The following is a 17,500-nucleotide window of genomic DNA, read 5'->3' on the forward strand; positions in this document are numbered from 1 at the left end:
TATTATTATTATTATTACAAAGGTCCCAAAGCCTTTGTCGGCCGTCTGGTCATCCACCATTATCTCAGGCTTGGCATAGGAAGATGGGAGGGGGGAATGGTGGGAAGGAGGGGGTGGGGGTGGGGGCAATCCTCTCCGTGCAACCTTCCCTGGTCAAAGTCAGGTACCCCTTCACGCCTGGACGGAGTGAGAAAAATCTACGTGAAGTGCGGTTTTTATTTTATCATTATTATTATTATTTTATTTTAAAATTAAATTTTATCCATGGACACAACACCAAGCCGACAGGGGCTCGCGGCGAACTCTGATCACTGGCGAACACTGCGTCAGACGTCCAGCACCACACTGACTCTGTCGCCATCAAATAGAATTATGTTCAGATCAGTTCAGTGACTCAAGGAGTCGTCACTGCGTCCGGACAAATCTATATACGCTATTAATGGAGTCTACCGTCGGACCGACGGATGAGTAGGCAGGCAGGCTTATCTGTCGGTGTGTGTCTTCATATTGGGTGTTGAAGGGCTAGCTCGTCGTTCCGACATTAACCTGGTTGCCTGACCAGCACAAGTGACTTTTTTTTTTGGTGAGGAGTTGTGCAGTCCCTTCCCCACTCTCTCGCCTACCGACACTCACAGTCCCACAGGTGCAGATACTGACAGGTGTAGGACGGGCTCGGCAGATGCAGGTTTTTTCTTCGGAGCTCCGTCTCCTAGGAGGACTTCCAACCAAGGATAAGAGCTCTCCCTGCCCTTTGGTCATCCTCTTCCGCCTTCACAGCCGTTGGGAAAGGTTTCCTGCTCCGCCTGTTCCGTCGTTGGGAGACTTCACATGCGGCAGGTAGTACTGGGTTACATAGTACCAGTAGCAAGGGCTATGTCCCAGACTTGACTGTGGCATATACGCTACACCACATCTAATAGGAAGATGCCTGACCAGCAGGCCTGGTGTGCATGCATATAACATATTATTTTGTGTACCAATCAGAGTGGATTTTTTCTACATAATTTGTACCAGAGGACAACACTCTCGTTGCCATGGGTTCTTTTTCAGTGCACAAAGTGCGTGCTGCACGGGGGACCTCGGTTTATCGTCTCCTCCGAATGACAAGACGCTCAGTTTGTTTTTCGAGTCAAACTTGTGGGAAAGGGCGAGAGAGCGGGATTCGAACCAAGACCCTCACGGATTCCGTATTTGCAGATGAACGTCTTATTCCATTCTGCCACCTTCCTCCACGAGATAAACAGAATAGTCAACAAGCAATTTATTTTGAAATAAAATTGTGAGTGATTTTTGCTTTTCAGAGCTGCAGCCAGGAAAGAACTGCGATACATACGAACAGTTTTGCCAGTCCGGAACTACTTGTGTCAGCTCAACAAAGACATGCCGTTAGTCTCTCTCTCTCTCTCTCTCTGTGTGTGTGTGTGTGTGTGTGTGTGTGTGTGTGTGTGTGTGTGTGTGTGTGTGTGTGCGTGCGCGCATGTGTTGGTTTATTTGTGAGTACGTGTGTGTTTGAATATGTATATGTGTATGTCTGTGCATATGAGAATGTGTATGCCTGTGTGTGTGTGTGTGTGCTTGTGTGTGTTGTGTTGTGTTTTGATGTACGCGTGTGTGTGAGTATGTGTATGCACGTGTCAATATGCTTGTGTGTGTCTGTGAGTATATTTGTGCGTGTCAGTACGTGCGTGCGTGCGTGTGTAGTGTGTGTGTGTGTGTGTGTGTGTGTGTGTGTGTGTGTATGCGTGTATGTGTGCGTGTGCGCGCGTGCGTGTGTGCGAACGGTTGTGCGCGAGTGCGCGCATGTGTATGTATGTATTTATGTGTGTGTGTGTGTGTGTGTGTGTGTGTGTGTGTGTGTGTGTGATGGAATTGTGTGCAGTGCTGCAACAGGAGGAATCGTGCACGGGTTTTGAAAGTTCTTGCAACGACGGTCTGTCGTGTGACTCTGCAACATCGAAGTGTCGTAAGTAGTGTGTGTGTGTGTGTGTGTGTGTGTGGTGTGTGTGTACGCGCCGCGAACAACTCTTGTATTTGCGTACCCCCCCCCCCCTCCTCGATGACCCCCACACCCACCCTCGCTCTCTTTCAATTTTTTTCTGTCCCTTTCTGTTGTCTTTCTATTGCTGTTTGGATCTTTCTCTCTGATTTTTGTCTGTCCTTCTGTCGGTCTGTCTTTCTGTATGTAAAGTGAGAGCTGTATTATCAATAGTTTCTCCAGTCAATGGGAAACCATTTACAGCTTAGTCTTTTGTGAAGGACTATGACTCTCAAACTAGGAGGCAAACTTGCACTGGCTCTTAGTGCTGCAGCCTTGTGGGCTAGTTGGCCTTTGGGAACCATCCCAACGCCGACTGTCCCAAAACCCTCTTGGCCGATGGGGATGTACTTGGGCAAGACACTCTCCACTATAATCAAATTCTAGCCCAGATAGTCAGAACAGCAGTTGCCTCCTCTGCTATTCTGATGGTCATAGTCGGACACGACTGACTATCATATATATATATATATATATATGTCGGTCTGTCTTTCTGTATGTGCTAGCGCTGTGTACTCAGAATTTTTCGCGAACGTGCGTAATGTGTGTTTGCGCACTTTGTGTGTGTGTGTGTGTGTGTGTGTGTGTGTGTGTGTGTGCTTGTATGCGTGCGCGCGCGCGCGCGCGCGCGTGTGTGTGTGTGTACATGCGTGTGTGTGTGTGTGTGTGTGTGTGTGTGTTTCAGTCGTGGGCCCTGGGTCGAGCTGCGCGGGCAACCAAACGGACAAGTGCGTCACGGGAACTGAATGTGAAAGCGACGAATGCCGTGAGTCTGATAGCTGAGCACTGCTGCAGCTTCTCTGGTACCCTTGAGGTGTCAACAACTATGACAGCAACAACAACAACAACACCAATGATATTAGTAATAATAATAATAATGATGTTGATAGCAATAATTTGAAAGGTAATATCCTGTTTCAGCGTCCTAAATCATTGCACTTAACGGTTACATTTCCATGGTTTGTGGAACGACTGAGCGCGTTGGGTTACGCTGCTAGTCAGGCATCTTCTTAGCAGATGTGGTGTAGAGTATATGGATTTGTCCGAACAGAAAAAAGCAAGATGGTGGCACGTTAGTTTGATAACTGAAGCGTTGTTCCAGGCAAAAATTCTGTAGAAAAATCCACTTCGATAGGAAAAATAAATAAAACTGCACGCTGGAAAAAAATACAAAAAAATGGGTGGCGCTGTAGTGTAGCGACATGCTCTCCCCCAGGGAGAGCCCGAATTTCACACAGAAAAATCTGTTGTGATAAAAGGAAATACAAATACAAATAATGCACAAACGTGATAAAACAACATCTGACGATTTTTGCGCAGTGATCATTAATGGTCAAAAGTGGCAAGAAATGGTCAGTAAGGCCCAACAGTAGTCAAAAGCGGTCAGCTCATGGTCAAACCCTGCCAAGACGTCTCAATAACCATCACAAAGTGATTCAAGCTGAACTCTGATAGTGCACAACAGTGGTCAGCAGTGGTCAAGCAGCGGTCAAACACCCTCCATGACATAATAATGGACAGAGGTAACAAAATGACAGCAGTGTGAGCACTTTTTGGGTAGTGGTCAGCAGTGGTTCTAGACCTGGGGGAATATAGCTCTGGGGGGAACATAAAACTGGCTGAAAAGAAAATTTGGGTGAACATAGACCTGGTGGAACATAGAGCTGGCTGTAAGAAAATTTGGGTGAACATAGACCTGGGGGAACATAGAGCTGGCTGTAAGAAAATTTGGGTGAACATAGACCTGGGGGAACATAGAGCTGGCTGTAAGAAAATTTGGGGGAACAGAGACCTGGGTGAACACAGACCTGGGTGAACAGACCGGGGGGAACATAGACCAGGGTGAGCATAGAGCTGGCTGAAAGAACATTTAGGTGAACAGAGACCTGGGTGAACATAGACATGGGGGAACATAGACCAGGGTGAGCATAGAGGTGGCTGAAAGAACATTTAGGTGAACAGAGACCTGGGTGAACATAGACATGGGGGAACATAGACCAGGGTGAGCATAGAGGTGGCTGAAAGAACATTTAGGTGAACAGAGACCTGGGGGAACATAGAGCTGACCCTTTTGAAGAAAGAGGGAGATCACTCTAAGTTCACAGACAAAAGAGCAGCCGACGACTGAGGAGTGTTTGGATCTATTTGGAACCGAATGAAACGAGAGTGGACCTGAAGCTGATCGTAGAGAGCGAGGTGGGGGTGTGGAGGTGAAGGCAGTCACATGGAGATAGGATGGGGGTGGATATAATCATAATTGTGCACTGATGACAGAGTGTTTGTTTTGCTCTTTATTTTCCGCTGAAACTGGGGGGCCCACGCGAGAGAAGATTGAGGGGATTGAATCTGTTCCAGTGAGTGAGTGAGTCAGTTTGTTAACTGGTTGTTTGATTTTTTTCTCTTTTTATTTCCGAGACAGAAGGTTTTATTAGATATTTTATGATCTTATCTCTGTGGCGTGTGTGTGTGCGTGTGTGCGTGCGTGCGTGCGTGTGTGTGTGTGTTTGTGTGTGTGTGCACGCGCGCGTGTGTGTGTGTTGTGTTGTGTGTGTGTATGTGTGTGTGTGTGTGTGTGTGTGTGTGTGTGTGTGTGCAGGGCTGGTCTTTGGGGAGGCCTGCAGTACATCGACTGACTACTGCAAGGCAGTGCTTGCCTGTGACTCGGACAGCCTTTGCAGTGAGTACACTACTGTGGCACCCACACGTTGTCATCTGTCATGAACGAAGAAATGAATACGCTTTCCTTTTATTTTATTTTAAATATTTTAACTAATTTAATTACCTGTCTGTGATGATGGCTGTACCAACATTACATTACCTGTCTGTGATGATGGCTGTACCAGCATTACATTACCTGTCTGTGATGATGGCTGTACCCACATTACATTACCTGTCTGTGATGATGGCTGTACCCACATTACATTACCTGTCTGTGATGATGGCCGTACCCACATTACATTACCTGTCTGTGATGATGGCCGTACCCACATTACATTACCTGTCTGTGATGATGGCTGTGCCCACATTACCTGTCTTTCATTACCTGTCTGTGATGATGGCTGTACCCACATAACATTACCTGGTTGTGATGATGGCTGTTCCCACATTACCTGTCTGTGATGATGGTGTACCCACATTACATTACCTGTCTGTGATGATGGCCGTACCCACATTACATTACCTGGCTGTGATGATGGATGTACCCACATTACATTACCTGTCTGTGATGATGGATGTACCCACATTACATTACCTGTCTGTGATGATGGCTGTACCCACATTACATTACCTGGCTGTGATGATGGCTGTACCCACATTACATTACCTGTCTGTGATGATGGATGTACCCACATTACATTACCTGTCTGTGATGATGGCTGTACCCACATTACATTACCTGTCTGTGATGATGGCTGTACCCACATTACATTACCTGTCTGTGATGATGGCTGTTCCCACATTACATTACCTGGCTGTGATGATGACTGTACCCATATTACCTGTCTGTGATGATGGCTGTACCCACATTACATGACCTGGCTGTGATGATGGCTGTACCCACATTACATTACCTGGCTGTGATTATGGCTGTACCCACGACGGGCGCAATAGCCGAATGGTTAAAGCGTTGGACTTTCAATCTGAGGGTCCTGGGTTCGAATCACGGTGACGGCGCCTGATGGGTAAAGGGTGGAGATTTTTCCTATCTCCCAGCTCAACATATGTGCAGACCTGCCAGTGCCTGAACCCCCTTTGTGTGTATACGCAAGCAGAAGATCAAATACGCACGTTAAAAATCCTGTAATCCATGTCAGCGTTCGGTGGGTTATGGAAACAAGAACATACCCAGCATGCACACCTCCGAAAGCGGAGTATGGCTACCTACATGGCGGGTTAAAAACGGTCATACACGTAAAAACCCACTCGCGTATATACGAGTGAAGAAGAAGAAGAAGCTGTACCCACATTACCTGGCTGTGATGATGGCTGTACCCACATTACATTACCTGTCTGTGATGATGGCTGTTCCCACATTACATTACCTGTCTGTGATGATGGCTGTTCCCACATTACATTACCTGTCTGTGATGATGGCTGTACCCACATTACATTACCTGTCTGTGATGATGGATGTTCCCACATTACATTACCTGGCTGTGATTATGGCTGTACCCACATTACCTGACTGTGATGATGGCTGTTCCTACACTACATTACCTGTCCATGATTGTGACTGTACCCACATTACATTACCTGCCTGTGATGATAACCTGACTGTGACGGTTGCTGTACCCGTGACGTGGTGGTGATTACAGAGTACCCGGCCGGACGGAACTGTACCCAGAACAGCGACTGCGCTGCGGGCTCCGTCTGCGAATCCCTCGTCTGCAGTGAGTGTCTGGAACTGACTGTGGTCTGCATGTCTTCTGTCTTGGCAATCACTGATGGATCGATATGGATACTTTGATTGACGTGTTAATGGATTGGTGTGGATGATTTGATTGCCTGACTGACTGATTGATGTGGACAGTTTGATTGATTGATGTGGATACTTTGATTGATTGATTGATGTGGATACTTTGATTGATTGACCGATTGAATGATTGATGTGGATACTTTGATTGACTGATTGAATGATTGATGTGGATACTTTGATTGACTGATTAATTGATTGATTGATGTGGATACTTTGATTGGTTGGTTGATTGATTGATATGGGTACTTTGACCGATTGATAGACTTATATGTATACTTTTATTGACTGATTAACTGATTGACTGATTGATGGTGATACTTTCATTGATTGATCTATCACCTGATATGGGTACTTACGTATCGAGGAAGAAGGTGGCAGTATGGTTAAGACACTCATCTGCCAATACAGTGTCCGTGACGGTATGGGGTTCGAATCCAAGACTCTCCACATTTCTCCCATGTTTCACTGAGCGTCTCATCATTCGGATGAAACGATAAACCGAGGTCTCGTGTGCGGCACGCACCTGTTGCACTGACAAAGGACCGATGGGAACAAAATGGTTGTCCTCTGGCAGAATTGTGTGGAAGAAATTCACAATGACAGGTACACAATTATATATATATATATATATATATATATATATATATATCTATATATCTATATATATATATCTATCTATAAGCATGCACTTAAGGCCTGACTGAGCGCGTGGGGGGTGGGGGTGGGGTTATACTACTGGTCAGACATCTGGTGGCTAAAAGACGTGGTGTAGCGTATATATGGGTGGATTTGTTTTAAGGCAGTGACGGCTCCTGAGAGACTGAAACTGAAACTGAAAACTGAAAACTGATACTTCTGTAGCGCTGTCCTCGGTCAGAAACCAAGATCAAAGCTTTCCACACACACGGTCATTTGAACAGCAGGTCTGGCTTCCTGGGTAGAGGCGGCTGCTGTTGTTGCCGCCTGTATTATTCTGTCTGTCAGCTAGATTGTCTGGCGCTCTGTCCTGCTTCCTCTCTGTCTCTCTCTCTCTGTCTGTCTGTCTCTCTCCCCCTGTCTTTCTCTGTCTGTCTGTCTCTGTCTCTCTCTCTGTCTGTCGCTCTGTCTCCCGCTCTCTATGTCTGTTTCTCTCTCTCTCTCCCCCCCTCTCTCTGTGTCTCTGTCTGTCTGTCTCTCTCCCTCTCTCTTTATGTCTCCCTCTTTGTCTGTCTGTCTCTGTCTGTCTGTCTGTCTGTCTCGCCCCGTGTCTTTCTCAGTTTCTTTGTCTGTTTCTGTCTCCCTCTCTCTCTGTCTCTCTCTCTCCGTTATTTGGTCTCCTTTTTACGTTTGCCTTCTGCTCTCTCTATCATCCAATACCACCACCCGCAAAACACACACACACACACGCGCGCGCGCGCGCACGCGCACGCACACGCACACATACACGCACAGTGTTTTTGACACACAGAAACATGTACACACATACACAGAAACATGTACACACATACACAGACACACACACAAACACATTCACAGACACAAATGCACACAGACACAGACTACACACACACACACACACACACACACACACACACACACACACACGTACGCACGCACGCACAAACGCACACCCACACACACACCCTCGAAAACTGACTAAATGGATTTATCCGTGTGCTACGGATGGGAAACGCAAGCAGCATTGACTTGTACCTTGTGAATGGAGAGAGTTACCACTCTTCGTTGTACTCAAATGTATTATCTTTCCCTGAACAGAGCAGAGCATAGGAGGCAGCTGTGCCGGCAGCCTGAGTGAACACTGCGCTTCGGGCAACGTGTGTGACCAGGACGTCTGCAGTCAGTACACGCAAGAACGCACGCATATGTATACACACACACACACACACACACACACACACACACACATATATATATATACATACATATATATGTACATGTGTCTCTGTCTCTCTCTCAATATATATATATATATATATAATTATATTTATATGTGTGTGTGCGTGTATCTGCCTGTCTATCTATCTATCTATCAATATATATATATATATATATATATATATATCTATATATCTCTGTGTGTGTGTGTGTGTGTGTATAGACAGACAGAGAGAGAGAGAGAGAGAGAGAGAGAGAGAGAGAGAGAGCGCACACACACACACACTCAACACACATTCAACACACACACACACGCACGCACGCGCGCACGCGCGCGCGCATACACACACACACACACACACACACACACACACACACACACACACACACACATTCAACTCACATACAATACACACATTCACCACACGCACACAGAAGCAAAAGACACACACACACACACAATTTAGTTTGTTAATTTATGTTACATTTTGGTGTTACTTTTTAGAGTACATGGGATCTTTATTGACTATTCTTATTCACCTTTCATTTGTTTATACCTTTTTTTTCAAATAGTCACACACACGCGCGAGCATGTTAGCACGCACACGCACACGCACACACATACACACACATACACGCACGCACGCACGCACATATGTTCGGACGTATGCAAGTATGCACAGACACACATGCACACGCTCATATTACACGTCTAATATCACACACACACAGACGAACACAAACACAGACACACAGACACATACACAGACACACAGACACATACACACACGCGCGCACATACACGCACACACGCACGCAAGCACGCACGCTCGGACGCATGCAAGTATGCACACACACATGTACACGTCTAATATCACATACACATACAAACACTTAGACACACAAACACAGGCACACACATAGACACACAGACACAGAAACACACACACACACATTCAACACACACAGACACACACACACACACACACACACACACACACACACACACACACTGATATCGCTAATAGTGAAACGATTTACACTTCAGTATTAAAAACAACAACAAAAAAACAACAAAAAAACCATGCTGTGTGTGTGTGTGTGTGTGTGTGTGTGTGTGTGTGTACATGCGTGCGTGCTGTGTGTGTGTGTGCGTGCGTGCGTGTGTGTGTGTGTGTGTGTGCATGCGTGCGTGCTTGTGTGTGTGTGTGTGTGTGTGTGTGTGAGCACAGAGGTGGAACTGGAGGGAGACTGCTCAGGAGGGAATGCCAACAGCTGCACCAGCGGTACCGTCTGTGACAACAATGCCTGCAGTGAGTATTATTTGTATTTGTATTTGTCTGTGTGAAATTCGGGCTGCTCTCTCCAGGGAGAGCGCGTCGCTACACTACAGCGCCACCCCTTTTATTTTGTATTTTTTTCCCCTGCGTGCAATTTTATTTGTTTTTCCCCTACCCCTCCACCCTTCCCACCCCCTACCTCCGTCCGTGTCCGTTGCCGAACATGAATTTTTGGTCGCACAGGCGTCATCCTGTATTAATGTCGCCGTTGACGTTGTGTGGCTTGCGTCGTCGTTGACATTGTGTGGCTAGCGTCGTTGACATTGTGTGGCTAGCGTCGTTGACATTGTGTGCCTAGCGTCGTCGTTGACCTTGTGTGCCTAGAATCGTCGTTGACGTTGTGTGCCTAGCGTCGTCGTTGACGTTGTGTGCCTTGCGTCGTTAACATTGTGTGGCTAGCGTCGTTGACATTGTGTGGCTAGCCTCGTCGTTGACGTTGTGTGGCTAGCGTCGTCGTTGACGTTGTGTGCAAAGCGTCGTTGACATTGTGTGGCTAGCGTCGTCGTTGACGTTGTGTGCCTAGCGTCGTTGACATTGTGTGGCTAGCGTCGTCGTTGACATTGTGTGCCTAGCGTCGTCGACATTGTGTGGATAGCGTCGTCGTTGACATTGTGTGCCTAGCGTCGTCGACATTGTGTGGATAGCGTTGTCGTTGACGTTGCGTGCCTAGCGTCGTCGTTGACGTTGTGTGCCTAGCGTCGTCGTTGGCATTGTGTGGCTAGCCTCGTCGTTGACGTTGTGTGACTAGCGTCGTCGTTGACGTTGTGTGCAAAGCGTCGTTGACATTGTGTGGCCAGCGTCGTCGTTGACATTGTGTGCCTAGCGTCGTCGACATTGTGTGGATAGCGTCGTCGTTGACGTTGTGTGCCTAGCGTCGTCGTTGACGTTGTGTGGCTAGCGTCGTCGTTGGCATTGTGTGGCTAGCGTCGTCGTTGACATTGTGTGGCTAGCGTCGTCGTTGACGTTGTGTGGCTAGCGTCGTTGACATTGTGTGGCTAGCGTCGTCGTTGACGTTGTGTGCCTAGCGTCGTCGTTGACGTTGTGTGGCTAGCGTCGTCGTTGACGTTGTGTGGCTAGCGTCGTTGACATTGTGTGGATAGCGTCGTCGTTGACATTGTGTGGCTAGCGTCGTCGTTGACGTTGTGTGCCTAGCGTCGTCGTTGACGTTGTGTGGCTAGCGTCGTTGACATTGTGTGGCTAGCGTCGTTGACATTGTGTGGCTAGCGTCGTCGTTGACATTGTGTGGCTAGCGTCGTTGACATTGTGTGGCTAGCGTCGTCGTTGACGTTGTGTGGCTAGCGTCGTTGACGTTGTGTGGCTAGCGTCGTCGTTGACGTTGTGTGGCTAGCGTCTGTCTGTCTGTCTATCTATCTATCTATCTATCTCTACCCGTTTAATTCTTAAGTTTAAAATTCACATGTTTCTACCCGTTTAATTATTACGTTTTCATCTATCTATCTATCTATCTATCTGTTTAATTCTTACGTTTCTATCTATCTATCTATCTATCTATCTATCTATCTATCTATCCGTATAATTCTTACATTTCCATCTATCTATGTATCTATGTATCTATCTATCTATCTGTCTACCTACCCCCCTCAGCACCACCCCACCCCCTCTCCCCGCCCCCCTCCCCCAAGTCCGAGGGGCTGCATTGCTGAATGGACTATTAATACAACATTGTCCTTGTCATCATCTTTCCTTTTCGCTCTTTGGTGATCACGTTTCTGTCGTTTATTTATGAATTGTCATTATGAATTTATTTCCTTGATGTATTTATTACCAAGGCAAGGCAAGGAGTTTATTTCGTGTGCCCCCTTGGGGCATTGAAACATTACATACGTTCATCTTTTACACATATCCTATAAATATAAAAAAACACAACAAACAATGATGTCAAAAACAAGAAGTAGGCTCATTCGTTCAATCACTTAATATACACGTTACGTTGACAATTACTATTTCATTCATAATATAAACAAACAAACAAAAAGAACAACAAAAAATCAATTAAAAAAATCGTATTTATAGACAAAACATTAATGAAAAGACCAAATTCTATTGATCGATCGATCGATCGATTGATTGATTGATTGGTGAATTGATTGGTTGATTGACTGATTGATTGACTGCCACGTGTCCTTCCAGAACTGGATCTGGGCGGTGACTGCTCTGGTTCCCAGTCTTCCAGCTGTCGGAGCGGTCTAGCATGTGAAAACAACGTCTGCAGTCAGTTCCTTCTGTCCTGCTTCACTTACACCCTCTGTGTAATCTCTCTCTTTCTCTCTGTCTCTCTCTGTCTGTCTGTCTGCCTCTCTCTCTCTCTCCGTGTCTCTGTGTTTGTATCTGTTTGTCTGTTTCTGTGTCTCTGTGTTTGTCTGTGTGTCTCTCTGCCATGTTGTCTCTGTCGATCTCACTCTCTCACTGTCTCTGTCTGTCCCCCCCCCCTCTCTCTCTGTTTGTATCCGTTTGTCTGTCTGTGCGCCCCTGTGTCTATTTGTGTGTCTCTCTGTCCTCTTGTTCTTGCCCATCTCTGTTTCACTGTCTTTGTCTGTCCATCTCTGTCTCTTCCCCACTCTCTCTCTATATCTCTCTCTCGCTTGCTCTCTGCGTATGGCACACACATATGCCTCTGTTTTAGCTGCTGTCTCTGTGTCTATCTGACCACCTTGTCTGTATTGTGTCTCTGTATGACTGCCTGTCTCTCTGTGTTTCTTTTTCTGTATCTTTCTGAATGTCTGTCTGTCTGTCTGTTTCTAGCTGTCATTGACTGTTTCTGTTCGTTTCTCTGTTTCTCTCTGTCTGTCTGTTTGACCGATGGTCTCTCTCTCTCCCTCTCAACCCCCCCTCTCTCTCTGCATCTCTGTCTCTGTCTGTCTGTATATCTCTCTCTCTGTGTCTCTGTCTTTGTCTCTCAGTCTCTCTGTCTCTCAAAGTGTTGGATGATTTTGTCAAACCAAAACGATAGCTGGATACCCTTGTTAGTGGCTAACTAATCTACAAAATACTGATGCATGCCCGTGGCATTTTATTATATTTTTCGTTAAGGATGTAATGGCACCAGAAAAAAAGACACATAGACCAGTTCGAGCAAGCGATATAGGGATAAGATTTCAGACAAGAACGTTGGAGATGTTTGTCTGTCATGGTGGTTTATTTATTTATCTATTTATGTGTTTATTTGTTTAATTAGTTAGTTATCTAGTTACTTAATTTATTATCTATTCATTTATTGATTAATTGATTGATTGATTTGCAGAGCTGAGTGTTGGCAGTGACTGTACTGCAAACCCCAACGTATGTATAGCCGGGACTGTGTGTGATCTCTACATATGCAGTGAGTTTCTCTCCACTGCTCTAAAAATACATGGATAGCTCATTGGCCAGGAAAACTGAAGCCAACTGGACGCCATATTGTTTCTCATATCCGGCCGTCAGTCCGTTGACAAGTCGTCTGCTAACTGGTGGTAGTGTCTGAAATGTAACCGTTTATCTTCGATGAAATCGTGTTAGGTTAGCCCCCACGACATGCCAAATGTTGTGTCTTGATTGAAATCTGCCAATAGTTTATCTGCCAAAGTTATTACAGAAAAACAGTTCAGTGACACGTGGCGCAAACTTGCAGCGGAGATACACACAGGAATGTCAGCTTAACTAACGCCGCGAGCAAGTGAAAGCTTGCCGTGAAACCAGCTGAGCGCTTGGCTACACATATAAAGTCACCGCTTCGCGCTATACTAGCACGAGAAGCAAGATGACTGACTGAACACTTCCGCTGGCTTCAGTTAGCAAAGGGGCTCAAAGAAGGCATGGGCTATCCATGTATTTTTAGAACAGTGGTTTCTCTCTCCTTCCACATATTCTTCAGTCGCTTTTGTGTGTGTGTGTGTGTGTGTGTGTGTGTGTGTGTGTGTGTGTGTGTGTGTGTGTGTGTATTTCACCGGGTAGCAAACATACAGAAACTCCCTCAGAGGCTTGGTAGAAATTCTGACTGACTCCGTTTGATCTCTTCAAACACGGAAAAATCCCCATCGACTCTGTGTATATACAAGGACAATGCCCCCCGCCCCCCACCCCCCCTCTGTTTTACAGCCTCACGGACACGAACAATGTCCTATAGAGGTTTACAGACAAGGAACGATTTCTGTCGAACTTTACAGACAAGGATCGATTTTTATTGAGCTTTACAAAAATCGATTTCTGCACAGCTTTACAGACAAAGACCGATTTCTATTGGGCTCTACAAAAATCGATTCCTGTACAGCTTTACAGACAAAGACCGATTTCTATAGAGCTTTACAGACAACGGCCAACTTCTATTCAGCTTTTCAAGACCGATTTCGATGGAGCTTTTATAGAGAAGAGCCAAACTCTTTAGAGATTGAAAGACAAGGATCGATTTCTTTACAAATATAGAAAACAACAGATATTCAGTAAAATTTTACAGACAAGTACCGATTTCTGTGTATCTGTTTCAGTCTGTTTTAATGCTCCATTTGTCTGCCACAAATTCTGGTGTGTGTGTGGAGGGTTTGGGGGGTGGATGTGGGGGGTGGGTATTTGCGCGCGCGCGAGCGTGTGTGTGTGTGCGTGCGTGTGCGTGTGTGTGTGTGTGTGTGTGTGTGTGTGTGTGTGTGTGTGTTTGCGTGTGATGTGTGTATGTGTGTGTAAGTGAGTGAGTGAGTGAGTGTGTGTGTGTGTGTGTGTGTGTGTGTGTGTGTGTGTGTAATCTTGTGTATCTCCCGGTATATATGTGATTGCTTGATAGACAGATCGGTTGACATACTTATTTATGGAGTGAATTAGTGATTCAAATCGATTATAAAAACCTCTCAGACTTTGGTCTGGTTCGCAGACCAGTTCTAAGTTTAATTTTCAGATTCTTGTCTAATACATTGCGGACTAAATATTGTCTTAAGATCAAGTGCATTTGTTTAGTGATATAACAGTTAAGCATATCATTTTTGACTGTGATTTGATGAAGCCTTACCTGCACGAAAGTGTGTCATCTCAAGTCAGTGTGGACGTTGATGGGTTTTTATACATATGTCTATATTCTTATTTTTATTTTATTTTATTTTTACATTCATTGCTTTTCTGGTTGAAATAACGGCTTCTGTTTCACGAAGTCCATTCAGTAATATTCTTTATTTGTACTTTAATGACTATTTCACATTAAACATATGTTTCAAATATTCATAATTGATTGCACCTTCCTTCTTCGACCCGGTTTCTTCCAACTCGCCATTCACCCCCTTCCCCCCCACTCCTCCGCCCTGCCCCCCTCCTCTCCTTCATTTTACACGATAACATTCAAATGTAAAAATTAATACTTGAACAATGATGATGCTATGGATAGTCATACGGCGCCTACCCTCGGTCGCAGACCAATCTCTAAGCGCTTTACAAACACGGGGTCACTGGCACAACAAGCTGCCAACCTGCGTTGAGCCGACTGACGGCTTCCACTGGGGGGCGCTCATCATTTGTTTCCTGTTGTCATTCAGTCAGGTTTCAGTCACACACACACACACACACACACACACAGAGACATGTATACTTTTAGGTGTATGACCGTTTTTGTTGTTGTTTTTTTCTTTTTATTCCGTCATATAGGCAGCCATACTCCGTCTTGCCGTTGGGCGCTCATCAGTCATTCCTTTCCTGTGTCATTGAGACAGGTTTCAGTCACATACACACACACACACATACCACACTCAGACAGACCTGAACAAAATGCGTTATGCGATCACCAGAATGTGTGACTGGACATTATCAACTAAACAGAAGTCCACTCACTCCTCATCGGTTGGATGATGGGTTTCAGAACTAGTCGCCGGCTCCAGCTGCGCAGGGTCTGCCTGGCAGTATTGCTCGTGCGGCACGCTGTGTGAAAATGACGTCTGCAGTGAGTCACCTTCTTGTATTGCCTTTCCCCTCTGGCTGTGTGTGTCTGTTCACGTTGTGTGTGTGTGTGTGTGTGTGTGTGTGTGTCTGTGGGTAAATATAGCCGACACGAGTCAAGGCAAATGGGCTTGCCTCCTGTAGATTTAGCCCCCCCACCCCCCTGCCCCCCAAGGTACACCTTTACCCACAGGTACGATGGCCTCTTGAATTCGTTCGTTGGTAGGTCGGGTCGAAAGACTGCCTGACTGAACTATCTCTGTCTCTGGTTGCCTTTCTGCCTGTCTCTTTCTCTTTCTCCTTTTCCTTCCCTCTCGTTATAAATTTCTTTTGTTTGTTAACTTGTTCATTTTAAAGATTTTTTGGTTTGCTTGAATTCGATGGCTGGATGGGAAAAAAAAAAACATACATGCTTATTCTATTACCCTCAGAAAATTAAAAAAAAAACTATTAAAGAATGTTCAAAATTGTGGTTCGTGCAGAACTGAACACAGGCGAGTCATGTGCTGGGAAGACAACTGAGTGCAGGAGCGGTAACTCCTGTGAAGATGACGTCTGCAGTAAGTCTTCTTCATCACTGCTTCTTAGTGCAGTGGTGTGTGTGTGTGTGTGTGTGTGTGTGTGTGTGTGTGTGTGTGTGTGTGTGTGTGCACACTTTTAAGTGATATTGCACATATTAGTGCTAGCACGCACGAATGTCCATATGTATTAGCCACAGTACATATACTTGTGCGAGATGCCGTGTCCGCAGTGAAGTAATTACGTCAACAGCTCAGTTTCGTTGGAGGTGCATTTGCCAGGTAAAGCCAACAAGTGAACTACTGACGAAGCTGGTTTTGATTCATTCTAAATGATATGATGCAATTGTCAAACTCACACAAACTGATTCACCAATTTCCCAGTTATCTGCGAGTTGTCTTTCTCAATACACAAAGTGAGTCCTGATCACACACACACACATATATATATATTGGCCCGTGTTAGGGTCTGAAAATGTGCCTGACAAAAGGGAGGTGGGAACAGAAGAAAACACGGTCTCCCTTGGCTGACAAAGATAATTTGATTAAGAGGGATCACTGTGCTCTGGAGGATCTTGTATCTTTCGTTTGTACTAAAGAAAACAAGGGGTACTAGGTAAAGTCCGTGAGTGTGAGGTTCTGGACAGTAGTGGGAGGAGGGGGAGGGGAGGAGGGAGAGGGGAGTGAGGTAGGGAGAGGGCATGAGGCGGGGATGTGGGTGAGGGTTGGGATGTCACACGTTCAGGATCGGTATGTTGTTGTGACTGTGTTTCAGAAATGGACCATGGCAAAAACTGCACGGACTACCCGCAACACTGCGTGTCTGGGACCGCCTGTGATTCCACCATCTGCAGTGAGTTCGCCTGACAGTGTCATGTCATCCCGATTCGCCTATTACCACTGGTCAAAACATAGATGGACTGCTTATTGGGCAGGAAAGCTGAAGCCAACTTGACGCCATATTGATACTCGTCTCCCGCTGTCAGTCCGTTGAGAAGTTGTCTGCTAACTCGTGGTAGTGTCTGAACTGTAACCGTGTATCTTCGATGAAATTGTGTTATGCTTGCCCCCACGACATGCCAAATGTTGTGTCTTGATTGATATCTGCTGATAGTTACAGGAAAACAGTGCAGTGACACGTAGCGCAAACTTGCTGTGGAGGCACATAGAAATATCAGCTTAATTAACGCCGCGAGCAAGTGAAACCTTGCCGTGAAACAGTCATCGTAGACAGCTGAGCGCTCGGCTACATATATGAAGTTACCGCTTCTCGCAGTACTGACACGAGTAGCAAAATGGCTGATTGAACACTTCCGCTAGCTTCAGTTAGCAAAGGGGCTCAAAGAAG

The 17,500-nt window shown here is 45.8% G+C and overlaps 1 protein-coding gene across 1 annotated transcript in view; it reads left to right on the forward strand.

Annotated features, from left to right (window-relative positions):
- LOC143301029 (uncharacterized) overlaps positions 1-17,500 on the forward strand; it is a 24,649-nt gene that overhangs the window by 4,126 nt on the left and 3,023 nt on the right. The window contains exons 3-14 of the mRNA XM_076615030.1: positions 1,302-1,385; positions 1,880-1,963; positions 2,721-2,801; positions 4,632-4,712; positions 6,352-6,426; positions 8,268-8,348; positions 9,620-9,700; positions 11,879-11,959; positions 12,990-13,067; positions 15,558-15,638; positions 16,117-16,194; positions 16,928-17,005. Of these exons, the coding sequence (XP_076471145.1) occupies positions 1,302-1,385; positions 1,880-1,963; positions 2,721-2,801; positions 4,632-4,712; positions 6,352-6,426; positions 8,268-8,348; positions 9,620-9,700; positions 11,879-11,959; positions 12,990-13,067; positions 15,558-15,638; positions 16,117-16,194; positions 16,928-17,005 (963 nt within the window). The remainder of the gene's footprint in view (positions 1-1,301; positions 1,386-1,879; positions 1,964-2,720; positions 2,802-4,631; positions 4,713-6,351; positions 6,427-8,267; positions 8,349-9,619; positions 9,701-11,878; positions 11,960-12,989; positions 13,068-15,557; positions 15,639-16,116; positions 16,195-16,927; positions 17,006-17,500) is intronic.

This window comes from Babylonia areolata, chromosome 27, assembly GCF_041734735.1.
Source record: "Babylonia areolata isolate BAREFJ2019XMU chromosome 27, ASM4173473v1, whole genome shotgun sequence".
Classification (NCBI taxonomy): domain Eukaryota; kingdom Metazoa; phylum Mollusca; class Gastropoda; order Neogastropoda; family Buccinidae; genus Babylonia; species Babylonia areolata.